General features: G+C 41.0%; 3 protein-coding genes across 8 annotated transcripts in view; 1 reads left to right on the forward strand and 2 right to left on the reverse strand.

Annotated features, from left to right (window-relative positions):
• Positions 1-1,667: 1,667 nt before the first annotated feature.
• LOC129728540 (uncharacterized) lies at positions 1,668-20,317 on the reverse strand. Its single transcript, XM_055686983.1, has 4 exons — positions 19,239-20,317; positions 18,098-19,158; positions 3,696-3,789; positions 1,668-1,986 (listed from the first exon to the last, which is right to left on the reverse strand). Exons 1-4 carry the CDS (start codon positions 20,315-20,317, stop codon positions 1,668-1,670), a joined length of 2,553 nt encoding a protein of 850 aa, XP_055542958.1.
• LOC129727440 (dual oxidase maturation factor 1) overlaps positions 1,833-26,030 on the forward strand; it is a 79,468-nt gene continuing 55,270 nt past the window's right edge. Inside the window, exons 1-3 of one of the 6 annotated variants that reach the window (XM_055685289.1) lie at positions 2,338-2,478; positions 2,582-3,129; positions 3,850-3,998. The gene's annotated coding sequence lies outside the window, so the exon portion shown is untranslated. Of the gene's footprint in view, positions 2,176-2,337; positions 2,479-2,581; positions 3,130-3,628; positions 3,999-26,030 lie in introns of those variants that run through there. The other 5 variants (XM_055685288.1, XM_055685286.1, XM_055685287.1 and 2 more) reach the window with 5 other exon arrangements.
• LOC129728541 (uncharacterized) lies at positions 20,400-23,236 on the reverse strand. Its single transcript, XM_055686984.1, has 2 exons — positions 22,814-23,236; positions 20,400-22,772 (listed from the first exon to the last, which is right to left on the reverse strand). Exons 1-2 carry the CDS (start codon positions 23,234-23,236, stop codon positions 20,400-20,402), a joined length of 2,796 nt encoding a protein of 931 aa, XP_055542959.1.

Here is a 26,030-nt window from a genome sequence, read left to right on the forward strand (position 1 = left end):
CCTAGCGCATCATGGTCGATCGACGGAAGTAGACACAATATTTATCAAAAAAGGTTTTTTTGCGTGACATTCAATACAGACACATGGTATAGAGCCATGTCCAAGAATTTTCTAAAATGTGGGAGTAAGTGGTTCGTTGAAATTAGTCTTTTGAAACGTATTCTGAATACCTTACAATACTTATGTTCAACTGTCAGACAGATACTGTCTGACGAAAATTGTTGGCTAAGAATTTTTTTTTAAGATATCACAGGGCGTTCTTTTCATTAATTTTCCGTTGTTAGGCCGTTACAAATTTTATTCCCATTTTATGTCACCCCCTTCCTCCCCTTCCGTCAAAAATCTTCATAATTGGAAGGGAAGAAAAAAAAGCTCAAGCCGTTCTGTTAATATTATTGGTTCTTTGACAGCGTACATGCTAAATTTAGCAACAGACAAGTCCAGTGACAGGGACAAAGTCTCAAAAAAGCAAGCATTATGATTAACAATAATAAAAAAGTGTTTTTTTTTTCAACATTTATTTGAATACAAGTTACAAACGTTGTAACTTATATACAAACTTTTACCAAAGATATTGTATTTCGTCTCGGTGTTATTTATTTTTCGCCCTCCCCTTGGCTAACTTGGATAACCTTGGACATAAAAAGAGTTCGAAATTTGTATCAGCCTTACTAAAATAAAAAAAAAACAATGCTAGGCAAATGATAAAACCTATCAAGTGAATCAATAAACAAGACACCTCTTTTATTTTGATAGAAAATCTAAAAATATCAATTTCAAACAAAATGACATTGAATTAATGGCAAATGTTAAACCTTGCATCTAAAATAAAAACACATGGCCTTCAATCGTACATACTAACTTGTACTGGCCCCTCAAATGAAGGCTGCAGTTTATTGTTAATTATTTTCGCTCGCAAACCATTCCTGAAATGGCGGTAGCCAGCCTGAAATAAAAACCAACCTTCTCCCAGCGTTCGTTGACCCACCGTACGGCAGCGACATGATTGAAATTGACATTGTAACATTGCAGTCGTCGAGCTTGACTCTCACGTAATCAGGAAGTGACCGAACCGAGAGCTGAACCCAGGCCTGTATGTACTGCCTTCAACTTACGCTCTCCTTTTCCTGCGCACTGATACAGATGAAATTCATCGGTGATTGCGCTTAAAGACCCTTCGAAGCGAGTTTTCGCAGATTTCGACTCGTGCCAAACAAAAAAGTCGCTGTGTGGCGATCACGACTTCATCCGATCGGAGAACTGGACATCGAACCGTGCTCCCAGCCAACAGCGTCTTGATAATTGTTTATCTCAGTTCTACTGGGCGGATCTCTCGGTTGGCCGTAAACTTTGTTTGCTCAAGCTCAACCACTCGAACCTCTCAATGCGGAAAAAAGCTACATCATGTCGTAAAACCAGCAACTTTCCGTGTTTAGTGTTCTCACAGCTGAAGCACACTAAGTATGTATGTGTGTTCATAGCGACTAAGATCTATAAAATGATGGTTGTATTTCCAGCCAGCTGGGGTGATCCTAAGTAGCTATTGAATGCAACCTTCAGAGTTGAAATATTTCAAATTATTGTATTTTTATAGTGTGTGCATTGTTTATAGGTTTTCCAACGAAAAATACTAAGAGAGATAAGACGCGTGACTTGTACACTAAATTTTAGAACCACTCTACTTTTTGACCAGATCTTCCACCGCCGTCTACTTCTTGTTGATCACAGCCGGTATCTACTAACACTGCACGCGTAGCAACCCAAAGGAGAACCATTCGTCGTTGTTGCCGCCGTCGTCGTCGTCGATCACCGTCGCTTTGGGTTTCCGCGTACAACACAAACAAACAGATCTGTTGTTGCTGTTCATCGTTTGCTGCGTTATTGTGGTTTCTGTAGATCTCGCAAATCCCTAGTGACCGCTGATTCACCCCCCGAATGATCGAGGCAGCAAGTAACTGCACGGGAGATTGCACGATAGCTATGGTACTGTGAGTTGGTGTCGTGGGAACTCACAGCGAGCGTTATAGCGCTTGGGTACGATTGAATCAGTTTACAAAGAACGTTCGTACGTGTCGGTTGTTTTTCGAGTGTCTTCCGTGTACAAAATAATTCGGAACGGGGCGTTACGGGGATCGCTTGAGGTATCTTTTAAGGAGATAAAAGCTGTTTCATTGTGTAGTGTATTTAGTGGTCAATTTTATTGTGATATTTTTTTCTAATTTGAATATCCATTTAATCATGTTGCCTGTTGAAATTGAAATCTGATTGAAATGCTTCTCAACGTGTGCTGACGTGCAAATCAATAAATATGGTCACCTGGAACAAAATGGAGATTATCGGCTTTGCACGTTTCCGTGGTGAATCCATTAACAGTGATGAGTAGCATGCTATAAATATAATAATAATTTGCGCGCAGCCCCAAAAATCCCTAACTCTACTGCCCCATTGACGACGATTCGCGTGCGATGTAACAGTGAAGTAATATAAATTCATCGCTATTACCTAACCTTTATTTACTCTTTTCTTTCCTGCATCTTCTACTCACTTCCAAACCCGATGCGCCACAAAAACGACCACTAAGTTAAGCTTATGTTTTCCAAGCTCACGCGAGCGCCAGTCGTGATAGAAAGTGAAAATAAAATACAACCCCGCGAGAGCCATTTTTGCTGCTGCATCAACTTCACCACAAGCATCGTACAGATAATCCCACCATTTACCAGTTTACGAATGTAACAGTGAAGCAATAGCGTATAACAGATAAGTAAAAGCGAAAACGCCGGTCGCGGGGCGCGCAGTCAGAGAGTGAAAAGAGGGAAAAATCCTTGGCGCTCGGTTGGTTGTGACTTGTGAGCATACCAGAAGAAAGTGAAAAGAGATGATGTTACGAAGAGAGCGGGAATGCAATAGCGAGTGATATGCAAAGTGGTGTTTGCGCTCGAGTGTAACTTACGAATTGGTGCATGACGAGTCTTGCGTAATTGTGTAGTATCAGTCAAAACATTTGGCGAATGCATTAGGGGTGCAAATAAAAATAAATTGTTACAAATATGTACATTTTTAAAGACATTGAACAATCACCACTCTACTGATGTCCCTAATTTTTAACATATATTTTCGAGTAAATTTCAAGTAAATACACTTATTTGAAAAACTTATCTGAATTCTTCGTAAAAGTTCAAACATAAATGTGTATACATTTTAATTCAATTTAAGATTTGCTACGATATTTTTTTTTGTTTTTTATTGACTTCCACGAGAATAATGAGTAATAACTATCGTCAATCAAAAATAAAAGTTACTTTTCAATACAATTAAGTTAGTTGTAAATTGATTTCCATTTTTGACAAGTAGGTTTAAATCGCTACGAATGATAAGTCCTAATCGCGAAAGCAAACAAATCTTAAAAATTAAATTTACAGTTTTCCGAACAGTGTTGAGAAGTCACCATTTGTTATTGGACACATACACTCATTATTTACTAATACTTATCATACACACTCAAGCTACTAACAACCCCCTTCTTTAAAAAAGACTTTTCAATACAATTAATTATTTGTTCTCTCATAACTGAACAACCTTTAACATCACTAATCCACTAATAACCCGGACGGGCAAAACGATGCACTAGTTATGCTGATGCAACATCTTCAGAGCACGTCCGCTTCCACATTATCATCCGAACAAGTTGCAATTACTTGACTTTGAGGCAATTCTCGAACACGAAGCTTTGAAACCGTGCCAACCTCGGCGGCATCCTCGGCGACTTCGAGTCGACGAAACGCTGCTGGCCTGTTGAATCAGGAAAAAAATTGTTTTACGTTTGTTAAGTGTTTACTATCGGTGAAATAGCAATTCAATAGGCTGAAAAAAAAACATATCAAACTGAAGCCGCTAGTCAGAGGAAGCACCGTGGAAATTGGCATTGGCCGCCAGGAAAACAATTTATAAATCAAGAGTGTCGTCACAATTGTGGGCAGGCAAACATTACATCCAACTCGGTAAGTGGTATTTGTTTGTATGGATAAAACCTTCTTTATAACTTTAACAACTTCATTGCTCAATTAAGCAATCATTTCTAAGCTCTCTCTTTTATAGTCATATACGTTTTATAATTGTCAGCGCCACAAAAGTTTTATATACAAACAAATGCTGGAGTGCGACCTGTTAAAAAAATCGTTTAATATCTCAAATTTAATAACTTGATCCCTATTATAGACTATAATAGCTACTGCGATTTCCCAATTAGTCACTCAACATCTTGACCTTCAAACAGTGGGGGTGTTTAAATATTAAGGCGTAAATGGATCTTATTTCTTCTTTACGGTTCGCATGCCTTCGTGCAAAATGTTTCGCAATTCGGGCAGTCAATCATCTTCGTACTACGCATCCTGTTGAAAATGCTTGAAAGGTAAACAAAACATTGAAGTATACGGTTTCGTTTTCGCCCGTTGTAGTTCCAATTTTGGGTCAACGCTCTGCTTGTGTAAATTTTGGAGGCCAAAACCACATTAAGGAGTTACGAATAATTATAGTCCACACTTATCTATATAATCTAAATAGTATACGAAATCTAAAGAGTACATACATGGAAGTTTGCAACAACAAGCAAATAAAGCAGACCATGCTCATGCTGCAACATACAAAATACAAAAATACAAATTTGTATCAAAATATGTTATTTTTATCTCGCGTTGATAGAATTTTGTAATTTTTTAGTTATGCTCTTATGATCGGGAAATGGTAGCGAACTATGCGAAATTTCGTAACAATAAACTTCGATAAAATATCCAAACATATTGTCCCATCTCGTAAGAAGCAATGTTATGAAATTATATCAAAACGCGTTTTTCTCGGCTTGCTCAAAATACACATGAGACTGATTTGCTATCCGCGGCAGTATAGGTTAGTCAACGTTGTCCAAATGTAAACCATTCAACTGTCAATGTTTTAGTGACTATTTCTGTGTCCTGAGGTATTTAGTACCTATATAAAAATACATTCAAAACTGTACCATTTTTGAATATTTTTGCTTCCAAAATTTAATTTGTTACATTTATTTAGACACGTGATGCTGTATCTGTGTAGAGTAAGTGAGTGAGAGAGTAAATTAAATTTAAAGCATATCGCAACAGATTGTTCTCATCAAATGGGGCCCTCTATCATCCCCCCAAATACTCCCAACATAGAACCAATTACACTGTTCACTGAGGTCGCTTTTTACGCGGGTTTTTTCTACGCGGCTTTTTTTACGCGGATTCCGGAATTTACGCGGTTTTTTACGCGGATTCCGGAATTTACGCGGTTTTTTTTTACGCGGATTCCGGAGTTTACGTATTTTTTGTTTTTGCGCGGATTTCGGTTCCTCTTTACTCGGATTGCAGAATAACACTGGTTATTTTTTACGCGGATTCCGGAATTTACGCGGTTTTTTACGCGTTTTTTTTTACTCGGCACGTATCCCCCGCGTAAAAAACGACTATGAACGTCAATAATGAATAGGTTGGTGGCTCCAATCTCAGTACTGAGTTGCCACCAACGAAGAATATTTTTTTATACTTCACCAAGAATATTGTTTATAAATTTTGCTTAAACAAGGATTTCTGAGGATGGCTTGCAACACTTCACACAAGTTTTTTAAAGCAGCTAGAAGTGTACAATGTCAATTTGAGGATAATCTTTGCATTTTAATTACGTTCTTCTGAACGTGTGTCGGTTTCTATTGTGATTTTCACGGCCTTATAAAAGGTTTAGAATCGCTAAGTACATAAGTTATAACGGGTGACAACTGAAATTCTGGAATTTTTTTCTATTGGTAACTTCTACCTTTTTCGGTATATGAACCGAACCGAAAACCGATTTATTTCTCATGAAGATACATTTATTGTCAAAGAAAATAAAAATATTAAACGTTTGAAAAAGGTTTGAAACTGGATTTTCTACGAAGTTTTTTCATGACACCTAAACAAAAGAGTTCTACGGCCTTCACGTCGACTTTTCGAATGCATCTCTTGATTCTAACTGCATACTGTTTGTGGTTCGCTGCTCTTCTGTCTGTTCTTTTGGCACACATCTTGATCGATAGCTAAACCACTGGACTTGAACCATGATTTAAATAAGAAAAATAAAGTTCTTTTTGTCCATTACTTTGGCCGGTCTTACATTACCTTCCTATCGAATAGTAGTTAAGGTTCTCAGTAAATCAGTAACTCGGCCGGGAGGTCGGTGCATGCCGTAAAACAGTGAAAAAGTATCTGGAGAACATGGACATACATGTCAGGAAGCGGTAGTCCCGTCCACTGGTCTCGGAGCTGCTGGCAATGACGCAGCGACAGCGGTTGAATGAGATGGTCAAGTCGATTTTCCCAGCGAATCGCGACGTGGCAGTGGTGATGGATGACGAGATCTATCTCACTCTGGATGGCAACGACTGGCAAGGTACTTCGTATTTCACTTCTCCCACGAAGGAAGTGAGCTCCGATGTGAAATTCCTTTCACACACCAAGTTCCCCATGAAGGTGCTGCTGTGGCTGACAATCAGCGAGAAGGGGATGTCAAAGCCGCTCTTCTTTTGCTCCGGGCTGGCCGTGAACGGGGAAATTTATAGTACGAAGTGCCTGCTAGAAGTTGCGTCGTTCATCAAGAAATACCATAAGGGTGAAGACACGTTGTTCTGGCCAGATTTGGCGTCGACCCACTACTCGAAGCGATCGAAGCGGAGGAGATGGAGTGGCTGAATATCGATGTGGTACCGAAGTCGGCGAATCCGCCCAACGTCCCCCAGCTGCGTCCCATCGAGAATTTCTGGGCAAACTTGCAACGCAAGATCTATTCCAACAATTTTGTCGCGAAAACGGAGGAGGAATTAATAAAAAACGAAGAAAGAGCTTAAAAACATGCTTACACGCATGTTTTCGTCCGCCATGGCGAATGCTCCTGTTAACTGCCGGAAGGCCGCTCGCGAGGGCGTAGATTATTTTGCAAATAAGATAATATAATTACCAATAATGCGAAATTTATCCAACTCAATTATCTGTCTTAGTTTTTTTTTTCATCACCATCTGAAAAAGTCTATTTTTTACCGCAAACGTTACTTTCGATGCCATTTGTGCTGTTATTTTCATCTTAATTCCACCATTATTTTTGGGTCATCGTGTGTCATCTCTATTTTTTATTGTCTTACTATCCCACCGCTGTCATCACGGTTGTAGGGCAATCGGATTGATACCGGCAATAAAACCTTCACAAATCTCGTACGCACAGTCACACGATCGTGCGGAATTGCCTCTAAAAAGGTAATAATTTTATTAAATATGATTAACTTACCGCTAGACTAACTCCTATCTTCTATCCCGGGTATTTTTTAACCGTGCTATGACCATTTCATTTCATATGAGTGAAAGCTCTAGTGACCAGAAAAGCTAAGAGCGGCGTCTAATTAATGCTATCGATTTTTGATCTCACCTAGGTCACTCATGCTCCACTTGGTGCGGCGCGTGATCTTACTAACTTTTAAATGTTTTTTGTTTTACCAGGACAAGAATGTGCAATATGTTTTCTTCGGTAAACCTAGATACACTTAGCATGAGACTGTGCATCGGCTTTAAGAAGAAAACCGCTTGTTTTCCGTTGTTCTAACTATTTCAATAATGTACCGGGAAGCCTTTGGGGTAATGTGGAAGGAGCGGGTTTACCGTTCATTTTAATCATTTTTGTCATCACTAAATCATAATTGTATGGCGCCATTTTTATTGTCTCTTAGGTTCTCACCTTAAAAATTAATTTTTGCCACCTTTCCTTTCGCTATTGTTTCTGTCATTCTTGAATTTTTTTTTCGAATTCGCTACTATTGTTTTTTTCTTGATTATTTTCGAATGGGTCTTAACTCAGTTTTAATTTTCAATGAACCTGCGATTTCATTCTTAGATACTTTTCTTCGTATTGAGTTTTCTTTTGTTTTTTGTTTTTTTTTTTTTATATGTCTTTGAATATCGCTATAATTGTTCTTCATTAAAAATCAACATTTTTTAACATTCTCAATTTGTAAAAACTTGTAACTTTTGAGTCTTTTAACCGATTTTGAATCTTTTGACTTTACATTGAAGGTAATTACTTGCCCTTTGAGGAAAAAAAATAAAAATGAAGTTTTCACTGAGTCCTGTTTTTTAAACTTTTGAATAGAACTTTTTTAATCTTCAACGTCCACCATAACCGCCATGCAGCGGCTCCATTGAAAAGCTACTGCAATTAAAAAATTAAGTCTTCGGGATCTTAAACCTTTTGAAGCGGCAATATACGGTTTTGTAATGATTCTGCATTGCAGTAGCTTTCTTTAATGGAGACGCATGGAGGTTGTGGTGATAGTTATTTTTAGAGAAAACGCATGGTGATTATGGTGGACATGAAAGAATAAAAAACAGCGAAACACGGTTTGTATAATAATTTTCGCATGGTTTTGCTATTTAAAATACAGTTTATTATTTCGCCCTTCAATGTCTATTAATTACCTTCAATGTGATGCCAAATGATTCGAAATCGTTTAAATGTCCTTGAAGTTCCAAATATTTGGAAATAGTAAATTTGCGAAAGGTTGATTTTTTGGGTCTACATAAAAGCCAAACATAAAAATACGGGTCAAAATTCTTGTTCGGCAGGATTTCAGCCCAATACTTATAGGGTTATATACTTTTTTGCTCGAGAAAAAAAGCAAAGTTTGGAATTTTTTAAAGCTTGTAGAACCTTTTTTATTGCATAAAAGAAGTATATTTTTTTCTGAGAGTTCAGTTATTCAACAACAATAAAATACGTTTTGTCATAATAAATAGCGATTATTGTGGTGTTTACGACAGCGACGCAGCAGATAAACTGAAATCAAAAAACTCATATTTTTTCATTAGTTTAGAAGTGAAGCGAAAATCGATCGTTCAATGACCGGGGAATTCAATAACGAACATTAAAAAAAGATGAGGAAAATCGGTTCAGTAGTTCTACCGAAATCGTAAACACGGCAAAGCCATTTTTTGAGAAACACCATTCAGAGATAAACGCATATAAAGTTTCAAGTTTAACTTATGCGGCCGTGGCGAGGCGCGCTGCAAATCGCTCTAAATTTCTTCATATTGCTAAGATCTTCATGGAAATTTGTAAAACTGTTCTCAAGATGTTGTACTTCATGATAATGCAATAAAAAAATTTTGATTTTTTGAAAACTAAAAAGTTATTTAACCCCTAATTTATAATGAAATAAAAATCTCTAGCCTCCTCGATCCTCACGGTAGCGACCATCTGCCTATTCTTATTTCAATTACTAACGGGTCAACTCGCATGCGACCAATTGACATTCCGTATGACCTCACACGAAATGTCGATTGGAAGTTATACGAGGAAATGATTTCAAAAGCGGTCGAGTCGATTCAACATCATTCACCACTTGAAGAATACAACCTCCTCGCGGGCTTGATTCTCGACGCCGCGTTGCAAGCCCAAACGAAGAAATATCCCGGCGTAACGATCAAAGAACGGCCTCCCACTCCGTGGTGGGACCAAGAGTGCTCCGATGTCTACACGCAAAGATCCGACGCGTTTAAGGCCTACCAGACGGGAGGTATACCTGGCGACTATTTACGGTATTCGGAGCTTGATACCAAGCTTAAAAGCTTGGCTAAAGCAAAGAAACGTGGATATTGGCGTCGGTTCGTGAACGAGACGTCGAGGGAGACATCGATGAGCACTCTTTGGAACACAGCCCGAAGAATGCGGAATCGCGTAACGGTCAACGAAAGCGAGGAGTCTTCAAGTAGGTGGATATTTGATTTTGCCAGGAAAGTATGTCCGGACTCTGTTCCTGAGCAAAATATTGTTCGCGATGCGTCTCCGGGCCACGACGCGATAGAATCACCTTTTACGATGGCAGAACTTTCAGTTGCCCTCCTGTCCTGTAACAATAACGCGCCTGGATTAGATAGAATCAAATTCAACTTGTTGAAGAATCTACCCGGCAATGCCAAGAGGCGCTTGTTGAACTTGTTCAATAAGTTCCTGGAGCAAAACATTGTACCGCAGGATTGGAGGCAAGTGAAGGTGATCGCCATCCAAAAACCAGGGAAACCAGCTTCTAATCACAACTCTTATAGGCCGATTGCAATGCTATCCTGTATCCGGAAATTGATGGAAAAAATGATACTCCGTCGTTTAGACCACTGGGTCGAATCAAATGGTCTACTATCAGAAACTCAATTTGGCTTCCGCCGTGCCAAAGGGACGAATGATTGTCTTGCGTTGCTTTCAACAGATATTCAGCTGGCGTATGCTCGTAAAGAACAAATGGCGTCTGCGTTCTTGGACATTAAGGGGGCTTTTGATTCCGTTTCTATTGACATTCTTTCGGGTAAACTTCACCGACAAGGATTTTCTCCAATTTTGAACAATTTTTTGCACAACTTGTTGTCCGAAAAGCACATGCATTTTACGCATGGCGATTTGGCAACTTTTCGCATTAGCTACATGGGTCTTTCCCAGGGCTCATGTTTAAGCCCCCTTCTTTACAACTTTTATGTAAATGACATCGACGAATGTCTGGCAAATTCATGCACGATAAGACAACTTGCAGACGACAGTGTAATCTCTGTTACAGGAGCCAAAGCTGCCGATTTGCAAGGACCATTGCAAGATACCTTGGACAATTTGTCTGCTTGGGCTTTACAGCTAGGTATCGAATTCTCTCCGGAGAAGACTGAGATAGTAGTTTTTTCTAGGAAGCATGAACCTGCTCAGCTTCAAACACAATTAATGGGTAAAACGATTTCTCAGGTTTTGGTACACAAATATCTTGGTATCTGGTTCGACTCTAAAGGCACCTGGGGTTGTCACGTGAGGTATCTGATGAAAAAATGTCAACAAAGAGTGAATTTTCTTCGTACAATAACCGGACAATGGTGGGGAGCCCATCCAGGAGACCTTATAAGGCTTTACCAAACAACGATATTGTCTGTTATTGAATACGGGTGTTTCTGCTTCCGCTCCGCAGCAAACACACATTTGATCAAACTGGAGCGAATACAATATCGTTGTTTGCGTATCGCCTTAGGTTGCATGCAGTCGACCCATACGATGAGTTTGGAGGTTTTAGCTGGAGTACTACCATTGAAAAACCGCTTCTGGAGCCTGTCTTCTCGTATTCTAATCAAATGTGAGGTCTTGAACCGTCCCGTGATTGAAAATTTTGAAAGGTTAATCGAACTTAATTCTCAAACCCGTTTTATGACATTGTATTTCAATCACATGTCCCAAAATATTAACCCTTCTTCGAATATTCCAAATCGTGTCGACTTATCAAATACTTCTGATTCTACTGTGTTTTTCGATACATCCATGATAGAAGAAACTCGTGGAATCCCGGATCATTTACGCGTGCAGCAGATCCCTAAAATTTTTTCCAATAAATATCGAAACATCAACTGCGACAATATGTACTACACTGACGGATCACTTCTTGATGGGTCCACTGGCTTCGGTATCTTCAATAACAATTTAACCGTCTCCCATAAGCTCGATAATCCTGCTTCTGTTTACGTCGCAGAATTAGCTGCAATTCAGTACACCCTAGGGATTATCGAAAAAATGCCCACGGACCATTATTTCATCTTTACGGACAGTCTCAGTTCCATTGAGGCTCTCCGATCGATGAAAGATGTTAAGCACTCTCCGTATTTCCTGGGGAAAATACGGGAACATCTGAGTGCTTTATCCGAAAAATCTACTCAGATTACCTTAGCGTGGGTCCCTTCTCACTGCTCGATACCGGGTAATGAGAAAGCGGACTCTTTGGCTAAGGTGGGCGCAACAAACGGTGATATTTATGAAAGACCAATTGCCTTTAATGAATTTTTCGCACTTGTACGTCAGAATACGATCATCAGTTGGCAAAATGCTTGGACCAGAGGGGAATTGGGAAGGTGGTTACATTCCATAATCCCCAAAGTATCGACGAACCCGTGGTTCAAGGGGTTGGATGTAGGTCGGGATTTCATTTGCGTGATGTCCCGGCTTATGTCCAATCACTATAGATTTGACGCGCTCCTCCGTCGTGTTGGGCTCGGGGAAAGTGGTATCTGTGCCTGTGGTGAAGGTTATCACGACATAGAGCATGTGGTTTGGTCATGCCCTGTACACCGTGACGCCAGGTCTAAATTAATAGCTTCCCTGCAGGCCGAGGGTAGACAGCCGGCTGTTCCTGTTCGTGATGTCTTGGCGAGCCGTGACCTATCCTACATGTCCCTTATATACGTTTTCCTGAAATCCATCCACGCCCCAGTCTAGTCCCGTTCCCCTCCGTCTACACCCAACAAAACGACAAGAACACGTTTGAACCTTAAGCACAAAACCAGCAACCAGACCCCGCACAACAGAACCAGGACCCAAGGACTACGAGCCTCTGTCCCAACTCACGACATCGTGGCTCAGCAGAACGAATCCATACATGCCATTCGACGATTATCAGACGACCATTGAACAACAAAACACTGATTGGAAATCCCATGCTAGTTTTAAATTAGACTTAATTTCAGCTCGTAGTCGGCAGCGAGGATAAAAAATTTGCTTTAGTTTTTAAGTCATCAGATATAATTGGCGCCGTTAAACATTAAATTGTATTTGTGCCGTGTCAAATAAATGTTATGTGAAGAAAAAAAAAAAAAAAATCTCTAGCCAGCTAACTGCCATCAAAATGCGGTATGTTATCCGGCTCATGATTTAGCTACAATACACACGCATCACAAAGCTAGGTCTACTGCGGGACTTCATTCTACACGCTGTTTTCGTAAATAACTCCTTCCAAGAATTCCTTCATTGACTACTAAATTCGCTCCATCAACGCCAACGCAAAACTGAATGTCGTGTTCATCCTGTAGTGGTGTGAACCACGAACTCGAATGACCGTTGGTTCGTTGGAAAGCAAAAACAGCTACGGCGTCAACGGTGTAGATACAGGAAACATGCCACTACGCGACGCATAACCTTTAAAATATCGTAAAGCGTATTCTGAATTGTTTTCCTCTGCATCGAAGCAGCCGCACGGCGTATTTATTTCACGGTTCTTGACATTTATATAAAAAAAAAACTACTGCTTGCACCATCAGACACTTCAACCGAACGGTTGCATTGCTCTCGGTGCACAATAATTTTCAATTACGTAAAATTGGTTGAACGTGAGTAACATCAGACGCGAGCCACGGGTCATCAGCACATCATTCGAACAGTTCCACAACTGACATATAATTAATCATCTGCAGAAGTTTCGAAGTTATAGAGAACTGGCAGATAACTTCTTTCGCAGTGCTGTTTAACTTTTTGCGCAATTAATTGACAAATTCAAATACAAATTATTGTCACTGGAAATTGAACAAAGAAACCTTATTGGAAACTGAGGCTACGAAAGATCTCAAGCAGTAAATTTATATTTGCCAAATTATATCTGCAAGGTTATCGTAAAGTTTTAGGATGACCGACTCAGTACAAACCGGAACGGCACTGATTGCACGCACTTGCCCCGACTCTTCAGTCCGTGACGGCTACGAACGAATTGAGTGGATAGCAATGGTCAATGACCTGTTGTTGGTCTGTGCTTTTTTTGCTAGTTTGTATGATTTGAACAAAAGACAAACATCCACGCGGTAACTATTGGGTCGGCCCTGAATCAACCAAACTACCTTAATCGTGTGTCGAGGAAGTACGAGTCGCTGGCTGGACGAAACAAAAATGATAAAATGCGCAAGTAGTTGAAAACAATACTCAAGGTAGACAGATTGATAAATCTAACATGTTGGAATAGAGTATCGAATCGTTTTGGCGGAACCTATACAGACGAAACAAATGATCGACTAAAGTTTTACTGACACAGAAAAAATATAATCAATATTACAAGGAAAAAAATATAGAGTGCTTGATTTAATTTATTTGAATCATTTTTTCCTTCAATTGCAAGCCGAAATTGAAGTTACATTATTTACAGTTAAGTTTCGAATTCGTGAACACTGCGATTGGTAAATTCGCAACGTTAAATTATAAGAATTCAACACTTGTTGGTAGCAACGCCATTGTTGACAACATCCATTTCTGTATGTTTTGGCGATATTTAAGGAATTGCGGTGCCATACCAAAACATTGCTATGAGTCGTGTTTTTCCAAGGAGCTTGTTGGCGCCATTCAATTAAATTAAGTGCCAGGTTAAAACAAAATGTCAATAACAAAGTCTGCTTTTTGAAACCGGTCACTGGCTTATTGCAAATTACAATCCTTTGCAATGAAACGTGAATATTGATTTATTGACTGCATATATTGGCGTGAAGAGAATGATTAGTCCACCAACCTCCAGATCACAATGAAATTTTATTAGTGTTAGTATGAATAAATGTCACTATTTTTCGATTTTCATTTCTACCAACCATCAGCTAATAAAATGAACATCTGTATAATTAGACCACACCCAACTATCACAGAAGCTCGATAAACCTTCTTTAACTCAAATTTACTCCTAGCTCTTGAACGTGGCACCACTAAACATTATTGTTACCTAAAACCATGTTTATCTACAAACTTGGTAGTCTACTGTGTCCAAATTATAGTGCTTATCCGGTTCGCTCGCATGATTATAGTAAAAATTTGCTACGCAAATAAGCGGTTTCATGCCTCGATAGGTTTTGCGCTTTTCGACTTCATCAAAAAGGTCTATTCAACGCCTGCAACAACAGCGTTACTGTGATTCCTTCAATAAAGTGATTTTCACCGACTTTTGTAAGCTCTGGTGTTGCACAATAGGCACGGTTCGCACTGCTGAATTTAGCCGAATTAACAAGTTTACGGTTCGATAAATGAACGATTTGCTAAGCATACTATTGTAAAATGAACGAATGTGAAAAAGGAATTCAATTTTAACAAGAATATCACTTGCTTTGGGCTTTTGATTTGGTGGCAGTGAAACTAATTGAATTGAATTAATCTACCTCTTTGAAACATTTTTAACTACGACTATCAATCCAATTTCCCAAATTCCACAAAAAACTTTTAGTAATATGTTATTTTTTACGTTGAGATCTGAAGACCTCAAAGACATGTTTGCACTTTGCACAGGTTCCTCGTTTAAAGCATTGAAGTTCATTGTTTGGTTGTGTTTGTGCACAGCATGAAAAATGTATGTAAATGAAAAGCATGTGAACTAAACTAATTTTGCCTTTTGATAACTGATCGGTCGCATCAGAATGGTTCCACTGCTTACGGAGTTGAAGAACCGACAAGTGTGATCGGCAAAACAGTAGAATGGACAAAAACGGAATATATTAGAAGGGGTTCTATGAACCTGCCGTACAAACCAATCAGCCAAATAGTTTTCCGCGATGCTTTATTATTTAATTAGTTTCAGTGAATTGAACGAATTTTTCTGTACCACCATGCCACGCTATCCACGAGTCAATAAAAAAGTGATCGTTCGGTCCAACAATGATTCATACAAGTCTGACGGTGCGATTCTCCGAGAAACCTTTCAAAATCACTGGTATCCAAAGAACATTTCGTTTCATATTTAACGTTCTGTTTTTTAACAACATTTTGTTTCAAGCATGGTTGCTAATTAAATACAAAGCATCTGTTTTGAAGTAGAATACTTCTCTCAGGAAGTTCGGCTACATAGGGATGTGAAATGAAAATCTAAAACCGAAAAAAGTGAAAAATATGTCCAATTTCAAATGCTAATAAATCGGTTAGTATTCGATGGATTTCCTTCGTTCTTGCAGCAATAGATTGGAAAATCTTCTAAGATTCTTCCCACATGAAAATAATTGTAATTTTATTATTCAAACTATTGTACTATAGAAAATAGTCAAGCCTTGTCAAAACGAAAAATTCGACTTCTGATTGGTCGTTATATGATTGCTTCCCAAGCACGGTCGACAGAATCATATACCTTGCAATTTAAAATATGCTATTTGGCCTATATAAGAGCCTGTTTCAGCCGAAGCCGCTCATTATAGTTCTAGACAGCGACAACAGCAGTCATCCCTTAGTAGCAGCTGTAGCAATGCAGTGGATACCAGCGATAGCGGATAGCGGTCACAGCAGTGGATAGCGCACTAGTTGCAGCGGATCTCGATAGCAGCTGATGCAGGGGCAGCGGATACCAATGGTAGCGTATAGCGGCCACAACTCTTTGATTTTTGATTTTAAATTGTGATAGATTAACTTCCTCTGCTTTTATGTTGGACGCTTTGCAATGGTTATCCGTGAAGCAACGAATTGTTTATTTGTCTATGGTGTTCATTTTTAAAATAATTAATGGTTTGCTACCTCAATATTTGTGTGATCGAATTGAAATAGAAAGAGATTTTCATAGATATAACACTAGAAACGCGGATGAAATAAGAACACCTTTCTTTCTAACAAGAGCTTCACAAAATTCATTGTTTTATACAGGTATAAATTTTTTCAATTCGATGCCAAGACATGTTAAACGTGCACCAACGCTTGCGGAGTTCAAGAGACAATGTATTTCACACGTGAAAGTTTCTGTTGTACAGAACGAAAATTAAAACTTTTATAAAATGACGAGAGTTTATCTGACGAAGTTTAAACAACGGATTTATTTTGGATGAACTATTTATTTTTGGACCTATCTATTTATTTATTGTTTTATTGAAGCATGTAACTGACGAAGTTTTTACGAACGGATCTGATTGTGTTGTGAAATTGTATTCATATTTTATATTAGATCTTTTCTAATATGTAATGAATAAACAAAAACTACTGTGTTCGTCACGGTGGTGATGATGGATTTTTTCCTTCATATTGTTGTAGCTTTAAAAAATAATAGAAAGTGACTACATAAGTTTGAGCCTCGCGCGCGGAATTCAGATATAAATGGATTCTTTAACCACGCTGAGAGAGAAATCATGAAGTAGTTGTGGTTAGTCTGGCTGAAGGTCAGGAAAACCCTATGCTAGTTTTGTGTAGCTCTATAGCTCTTCACATTTTTACCGATGTGAATCAAGTAAACAGTTTTTGAAGAAGTTTATATCTGGAGGTAAAATCAGTTCGTTTTTTTTTGTATAACTGATTTAAATGTGACTATATTAATTATCTATAGATAAATCGTCCAGCTCAAACCTTTGTAGGGGTATGTGGCGGGACCATCATCATCATCATCATCAACTGTGGCATGGCTACGGATAGCGTAGCAGTTGCAGCGGGTATATCTAATCATGAAGCATTTATGCAATAATTGAATTAAAATTCAATTACAGCAATCGGCCTTTTTCAAGGCTACTAAATGTTTTTGGAAGAGCATAATGAATGGTTATTAATAAACTGCAACTGAGGTTTGATGCTGCTGCAAATGCACAGCAATGTGATGTTTATTACGATTTGTTGATACTGTGATTAACAAGCGGTATATACGAAACAAATCCGATTTTAAAATAACTGACACGCAAGCAGCCGGGTTATCTTTCTTGTAAAAGTATTCTACTTCAACCTTGCGGTCGTGGCTTTGCACACAACCCATTTGTGATTTTTTTCATACAATATACGAAGTAAAGCAAAGTCTAGGTACGACATTCAGCAGTCGAAACTTGACCTTCTGTTTGCGACACACAGACTTCGCGCTCAATTATAAGTGTTGAGGAAGTTTTCGGTGTCGCGAAGCACAAAATCACCTCTCTGATAGCGTGCGTTTTACTGCAGCTTCAAAGCTGAAAGTTTTTTATTTGTTTAATGCTGTTTATAATAACAAAATTTGCAACTCACATTTAGGTGTTTTTCGACTATGCGGAATGTGCAAATAATAATTTTAAGAAACCTCTTTTCAGCCTATTTAAACAATATATAATTTTAATTAATATTCCATCTGAATTTTTATTCCTTTTACCTTTCCTGTCCACAAATTTAACACTTTTAACAAACTCTTCCTCTAACCAAATTTCTATTATCTTCCTTGCTTTAACTTCACTGATTAGCTCTCTTCACTTCCTCCTCTATCAATCGATATTTTATCTATCATTTGACGCTGATCTATGTCCGTTCGGTTGGTAGTCTGTCATGCATGACCGGGACTCACTGACAACCGGTGACGACTGCACAGTGGGTTCGGCAACATCCCCCCGCCCGTGTAGTTCCGGTACGCCCGAGACATTTACTTCCGGTTCGTCCGAAGCCGACTGAACGTCTAACAAAGCCAGCTTAGTGACTGGTCGGTTTACAGTTCCTCTATTCGAGTACACCAACGCCCGCCTAACTTGCCCATCCTTTGCCTTTACGATGTTGATGACACGCCCTCTTATCCATCCGTTCCGTTTTCCTCCGTCAACTATCATTACCAGATCCCCAGGTTTAATCGGCTTTATTGGTTGAAACTGCGCCAATTTCCAGCTATCTCTCAGTGTCCCGGTGCTTTCGATCTGGTCCCGAAGCGGTTGATTGATGCCTTTCGTACCGTAAAGCAGGAAGTGGTTGGGCGTAAGCGCCTCTTGCTGAGTGTGCTCTAGCGGAATGTAAGTGAGTGGTCTCGAGTTGACTACTGACTCAGCTTCGAGTATTACGGTTTCGAGAACTTCATCACTGGGGTGGTGTGGGTGATCTGCAATTGCGGCCATTGCCGTCTTGACTGATCTGACCAAGCGCTCCCAGGGTCCTCCCATGTGAGGCGCAAGTGGTGGATTGAATAACCATTGTGTGGCTGAGTTGGTAAATGTCACGGCACAGCGATCATAAATCCTACGGAGTTGTTCGCGCAGAAGATTGTTTGCCCCGACGAAGTTGGTTCCGTTGTCGGAGAAAAATGTCTCCGGTGACCCTCTGCGCGCCACGAACCTCCTAATAGCCATCACACATGACTGGGTGGACAGGCTGTGTACGACTTCTAAATGTACTGCTCTGATAGACAGACATGTAAATAATGCGATCCATCGTTTGACCAGACTTCGACCCTGCTTCACAAATACCGGTCCGAAGTAGTCTACTCCAGTGTGTGTAAATGGACGTATGTAAGCGGTCAGTCGAATTTCAGGCAGCGGTGCCATAACCGGAGCCTGTGGCACTGCTTTCCCATTCCGGCAGATCTGGCATTGCTTGGCGACCTTCGCTACTACAACGCGCAACCGAGGAATCCAGTACCGCTGCCTGATCTCGTTTACAACTGTTTCATGATTTTTGGTAGAAAGCGAACGTGATAGCTTTCTACCAGTAACTTCGTCACCCACTGATCCTTAGGGAGAATGATAGGGTATTTTGTATCCCTATGAAGCATAGGCGCCGCAATAATGCGGCTATTCAGCCTAAGGACACCTTCATCGTCTAGTATTGGAGACAGCTTATACAGCGCGCACGACTTGTCGATCTGCTTCTGTTCTGCTTCTGGATGCTTTTTGTTGTACAGAAGCGTCGCGTATTCATCTGCATACTCTTGCATCTGCGTTTGTCGCCAAAGCAAGGTTTCCGCCCTCTGCAACTCCTCCTGCGTCAAAGGATCCTTTATCCTCGACCCATGGAATACTCCAACAGCTCTCAACACGTATCCCGCTGCTCGAAGAAGTCTCGACCATTTAGAGAATCGTTCAGTTTTTATTAGCGGCTTCGGCACTTCTCGATGGAAAAGAAAGACTGCTCGAAGATCCTCCTCTGTTGAAAATTCCTTTTCTGTTGGTACTCGCCAGGTTTGGTGCTTATTCCTTAGGAAGCTTGGTCCGGTATACCAGCATGTTTCTGGATCAAAACTGGGCCCGTTCTCCCATTTCGTGGCTTGATCAGCTACATTGATTTTTGATGGAACTTTTCGCCATTCATCCACGGTGGTTGTGGACAATATCTCTCCAACTCGGAATCCAACGAACTGATGATAACGTCGAGTTTCAGATCTCAGCCACGCAAGAACTGTGGTGGAATCCGACCAAAAGTATCTCGCATTCACTGGTATGGTCAACGCCTTACATATATTTTCCAGCATTCTGGAACCGATCAAAGCCGCTTGTAGCTCCAGACGAGGTATTGAAACTGGTTTCAACGGGGCCACCTTAGTTTTCGCTTCTATAAACGTACACCGAATGTCTCCATTCGTGTCGCTGCGGAGGTACGCAACGCAAGCATATGCGTTTTCACTTGCGTCCACAAAAACATGGATCTGGGAATTACACGATGTTCCCTTGGTACCGGGAAAGAAGCATCTTGGAACACGAACTTCGTGTACTCTAGCTAGCAAATCACTCCACTTGCGCCATTCCTCCAATATTGCACCGCTAATCTGTTCATCCCAATCCGTTCCGCTTCTCCAAATTCGCTGCATTATTATTTTCCCATGAACAGAGAAATGCGCCACAAGTCCCAGCGGGTCGAACAACGACATAATCACTCGTAGCACCTGACGTTTAGTATATTTCCTGACGTTTAGATATTTCCATACCTGCCATAGAGTGAACGTATTTGACTTCCTGAATCAGCTTCACCGCTTCTTCTACCGAGTCCACACTATCGAGATAATCGTCCACGTAGTGGTTTTCAACGATTGCTCTTGCTGCCTCGGGAAACTGCTCTGCGTACTCCTCCGCATTTTTGTTTTTCAGATACTGTGCAATACACGGCGAGCAGGCCGCGCCGAACGTAGCGACATCCATCACAAATATTTGTGGGGGTTGTCCTCGTTGTTCTCTGAAAACGACTCGCTGCATTTGCTTGTCGTTCGACCGAATCAGAAACTGGTGGAACATTTCCCGTATGTCTCCACTGAATGCCACACGTTTCTGTCGAAAGCGTAACAATACTGTAGGCAGAGCGGTCAGCATATCCGGTCCTTTCAGCATCATGTCGTTGAAAGACACGCCATCGACTCGCGCCGCCGCATCCCAGATTAGTCTGATTTTTCCCGGCTTGCGTGGGTTACTCATTACCCCAAGTGGTAGGTACCATACGCGACTTGGTTCAATAAACTTGAGCTCCTCTGGTTTTATTCGATGGGCGTAACCCTTATCTATGTATTCTGCCACTAGTTGGTGCACTTTGTGATGAAGGTGCGAATCTTTGGACAGCTTTCTCTCTAAAGCTTCCATTCTCCGTACAGCCATAGGATAGCTGTTTGGCAGACAGGGCTCGTCATAACGCCACAGTAGTCCAGTCTCCAGTTTCCCGTCAACTTTTCGGGTAGTTTCCTGGAGTATCCTCAACGCTCTTTTATCTTCTTCCGATGACATACTTTGCTGGATGTTCGCTTCGTCGATTGCCAAAAACTGTCTGAATAGGTCGTGCAGCTCGATATCATGTTCGCAACGTTCCACATGTACATTCACGTTCTCTACAAACTTTCCATGGGCTGCGTGTCGTCCGTATAAACACCACCCCAGTCGTGTTTTTTTAACGGTAATCAACCCTCCTTGACCGCTTTCCCTACTTTTAAGGGCACTAATTAGCTGAGCGTTATCTACTCCGATGATAAGCTTGGGAGTAACTTGAGTGTAACTGCTAAGCGGTATTTTCTTTAAATACGGATGATGCTCGTATAGTTCGTATAGTATAGGTAGATTGCGAGCTACCGTTTGGCTGGGTAATTTTAATTGTCCCACCGTTCTCGCTTTTAATGGAAAGTGTTTCCTATCGTTCTTTCCTGCGATTGCGAATTCAACGCGCTGTGACTCCTTTTCCATCCTGACCACATCTCCTGTCCAACACAGACACAGCGGCTCCTTGGGTCCTTCTACCCCCATTAGGCTCACCACTTCAGCTTCCAACATGGTCGTTGATGATCCATCATCTAAGAACGCGTAAATATCTAAGCTCTTCCCATTTCCGTAGAGTGTCACAGGGATGTATCGAAGTATGGCTGAAGACGTCATAGAGTGATGATGTTGATGAGCAATGTTTCGGTGGGTGGATGTTGGCACTGAAGGCATACTTGACACATTGTTTCCCGAATGCAGTAGAGAATTATGACGCAAACGGCAACCTTCAATTCCACATTCTTGCTTGGACCGACATGGCCACGTACGATGTGGGATCAAGCACATTCGGCACAGTCCCTTCTGTTTGACCGCTTTCCACTTGTCGTCCAAGTTCAAATTTTTAAATTTTTGGCATTCGGCAATTCGGTGATCTTTCTGATTACAGTGTGAGCAAAGTTTGCTTGCATACATTTGTTGCGATCTGTTTGCTCCCGAATCCGATGTCAGATGTGCTTGTTGGTGTACGAACAGCCTCTCCTTTGCATTTTCTCTTCTATTTTTGTCCGATTTTGTTGAACTCTGCTGCACTGGATCCACGACTAGCACAACTTCGCTTGCCATTGTTACCAGTTCTGTCATAAAATTGTTGAACGCTTCTAAGTCAACTGTATGGTAACTACGTTTGAATGACGCCCACTGTAGCTTCAAATTCGGGGGGAGTCTATCTACCATTTCCTGCAACAGCATTGGGTTGCTGACGTGTTGCCTCTGGTTTGCCATTATCATGTGCTCTACCAAATTTCCCACTCCCATGCCAAACTTGATTAAAGTCTTCAGATCATCGCCTCTAGGGGAAGGAATTTCCCGCATTCGCTTTAAAAGTGAATTAATCACTACCTCAGGTCTTCCGTAGAGCCGTTCTAGAGAAGTAATTACCTGGGGAACTGACTCTGGAATTAACAGACGACTGCGAACACTTTCTAGAGCATGTCCTCGCAGGCAACGTTGCAGTCTCGCCAAATTTTCAGCATCGTTATATCCACACGCCTCGGTTGAGTTACGAAACGAGCTGAAGAAAAGCGGCCATTCCTGCGGGTCACCAGAGAAAACTGGCAACTCTATGGTATTACTTGACGAGCGGCTAATTGTTGGGCGGTAGGTCCAGTTACATGGTCTGCATGTATTCGATTAAAAACATTCTGCTGAGCAGGCACTCGTCCTGTGTTAAGATTTTCCTGCGCGTACAACTGTTCGGGCCTGGGTGGTGGTCTTGGCGCTTGCGACCCTAATGAATTCGATATCGGAAACTGTTGATATCCCGAAGGTGGAAAGTTAACCGAAGACTGATAACCTGGTGGCTGTGAAAGCACCGACGGCGCTTGTGTATAACGTTGCTGTTGCTCAGACGATTGAGAGGCAACTGGCATATGAGATCCACGGCATTGTTGTTGCAAAAATTGACGAAAATACTCTGATCTAGGAGCTGAGACACCACACTCAATCTGCTGATCGGCTGGGAGCGGTTGCTCACGTTCCGAAAAGTTCGCAACCATCGGTTGCTGTACTGAGAGATACTGTGTCGTGATTCGCTGTGGATTCAATTTCGACGTCCCGGTGGTGGTGGTTGTTGATTACGTTCAGGCGGGGGGACAGGGACAGAATGGAACGAAATCTGAGCTGTGTCATACGAAACATGTGTAGGATTGTGAGAAACAATAGCCTGTCTTAGTTTATTTTGAGTCTCCGATCTAACAGCATCACTTTTTCTACCCTGAGCTCCTATCTGACTATTAAATTCTTGCATTTTTAGTGTAGGACGGTTGGTTGTGTTTGATTCAACTATAGTTTGTAAACCGACATTTATTTTGCCTAACTTAGATCTCACCTAGTCCGATGTACACTGACCTCTATTGCTTGTTGAGCCCATGTCTTGTAGCGTTGCATTGACCACTCTCGCTATAGATGGTGATGGATCACGGACCTGCTCACCGTGTGGAAGTCTTGACGTCACGATATTGGTGTTGGTGGTTCCTTTGTCGTGCTCTTGTAGCTGATTTGTGCATTTGTTAGTCGGTGCTGTTTTCGGACCATTAACGTCGGCTGTCGCACCATGTCCAGTTGGAGTTTCCAGCGCTGGTTCGAGTAGACGATTAATGAAATCGTCCCCTGGAGTCGAAACGGCGGCTGGTCTAGTGGACGTTGTTCCCTGTTCTTCAGTCTGACTCGTGACGGTGAGCCAACGGTTAGTATTCTCCCGAACCACTCTGGAGCTAACTCTGCTCCTAATACTAGCGGCGCCCTCTTCTTCGCGTAATTGTGCCTCCAACACATCGAAACGTAGCTGCTCAAAGTCTAATTCTACTTTTCGTCGTAGTTGCTGATACTTTTCAGCTTCTTCGAGCTCTTTTAGACGGCTTTGCCGTTGCAGATCCAGCTGCTGTAACTTTAGCGCCGTGCGGGCCGCTCTTGCGCTGCTGCGCGTTGTTGCATTGGAGTGTATGCTAGTCCGGCGGGACGCATTAGTAACTACTTCGTCGATCTCGACGCACCTCTTACAGGTGAAACTCCGGTCCTCATCGGCAATCGAATCTCCTACTTCAGCACACGAATAATGCACGTACCCGTCGCATTTGTCGCACTGTACTAAGTCTTCAGCCCCGTCCGGCTGGTTGCATAGTATGCAATTGCTCTCCAACTCTGGATTCATCTCACTCGACCACGTTGATGATCTAACCACAAAATCTTTGAAGATTTTTGTTGAGGAAGTTTTCGGTGTCGCGAAGCACAAAATCACCTCTCTGATAACGTGCGTTTTACTGCAGCTTCAAAGCTGAAAGTTTTTTATTTGTTTAATGCTGTTTATAATAACAAAATTTGCAACTCACATTTTGGTGTTTTTCGACTATGCGGAATGTGCAAATAATAATTTTAAGAAATCTCTTTTCAGCCTATTTAAACAATATATAATTTTAATTAATATTCCATCTGAATCTTTATTCCTTTTACCTTTCCTGTCCACAAATTTAACACTTTTAACAAACTCTTCCTCTAACCAAATTTCTATTATCTTCCTTGCTTTAACTTCACTGATTAGCTCTCTTCACTTCCTCCTCTATCAATCGATATTTTATCTATCATTTGACGCTGATCTATGTCCGTTCTGTTGGTAGTCTGTCATGCGTGACCGGGACTCACTGACAACCGGTGACGACTGCACAGTGGGTTCGGCAACAATAATGGTATTGCATACTATCACAAGATCATTTGGGAGGTTTTGAAGCACGCAACATGGGTTTTTAAAGATACAAAAAACAGCAGACGCGAACAGTTTATTTCACATACCATTTTTTAACACGGCACAAATACAATCAATGTTTAACGGCACCTAGTGTCTTACTTTCTTAAGTAACTTGAAAATTAAAAGCAAACTTTCTATCCTCGCTGTCGACTACGAGCTGAAACAAGATCTAATTTAAAACTAGAATTGATTTAAATCACCGCTCTATGTCGTGATAACCTTCACCACAGACACAGATATCACTTTCCCCGAGCCCAACACGACGCGTCAAATCTATAGAGATTGAACATAAGCCGAGACATCACGTTAGTAAATTCCCGATCCACATCCAAACCCTTGAACCACGGGTTCGCCGGTTCTTCGAAGATAATAGCATCCTTCAACGATTTGAGAGCCTCAATAGAACAAAGACTGCCCATGAAGATGAAGTAATGACAATTTTTTGTTCAAACCCGAACCCGAAAATTTTATTTCTATGAAACCCGAACCCGACCCGAAACAGAAATTGTGGAACCAGAACCCAACCCAAACCCGAGGTTTCAAAGATTTTACAGTCGGGTTTCGGGTTTTCATACCCAAACCCGACCTGAACCCGAAATTTTCAAACCCGAACCCGAAATATTTTTTTTTTTTTCATCAAACCCGAACCCGACCCGTACCCGACAGTTTCAGAAATTTTCAAAGCCAAACCCATCGGGTACGGGTCTGGTTCGGGTTTTGGGTTTTGAAAACCCGAAACCCGACCATCCCCAGTATACTCGTCTTTTGGGTTCTGTGAATCATTACGTTTCCGAATTACTCATATTGGGTCGTATTTATATAGAACCCGGAAGTCATGATCTTTGATTTGAAAAAGGTATGTGGAGTCAATATCTGGCATCTGAGTGTCATTCTAGATCCAGAAATACGCATATTGGATGATACTCGGTAATTTTCGTCTGTTTTCAAAACACTAGATGTCGTCATCTTAGAAGTCAAAATGGCGTCTTATGTCGACTTTTAAGGAAAATATCCATATGGGGCCGTTCCTAAACCACGTGGTCATGTTT

The sequence above is a fragment of the Wyeomyia smithii genome, chromosome 3, assembly GCF_029784165.1.
Source record: "Wyeomyia smithii strain HCP4-BCI-WySm-NY-G18 chromosome 3, ASM2978416v1, whole genome shotgun sequence".
NCBI classification, from domain to species: domain Eukaryota; kingdom Metazoa; phylum Arthropoda; class Insecta; order Diptera; family Culicidae; genus Wyeomyia; species Wyeomyia smithii.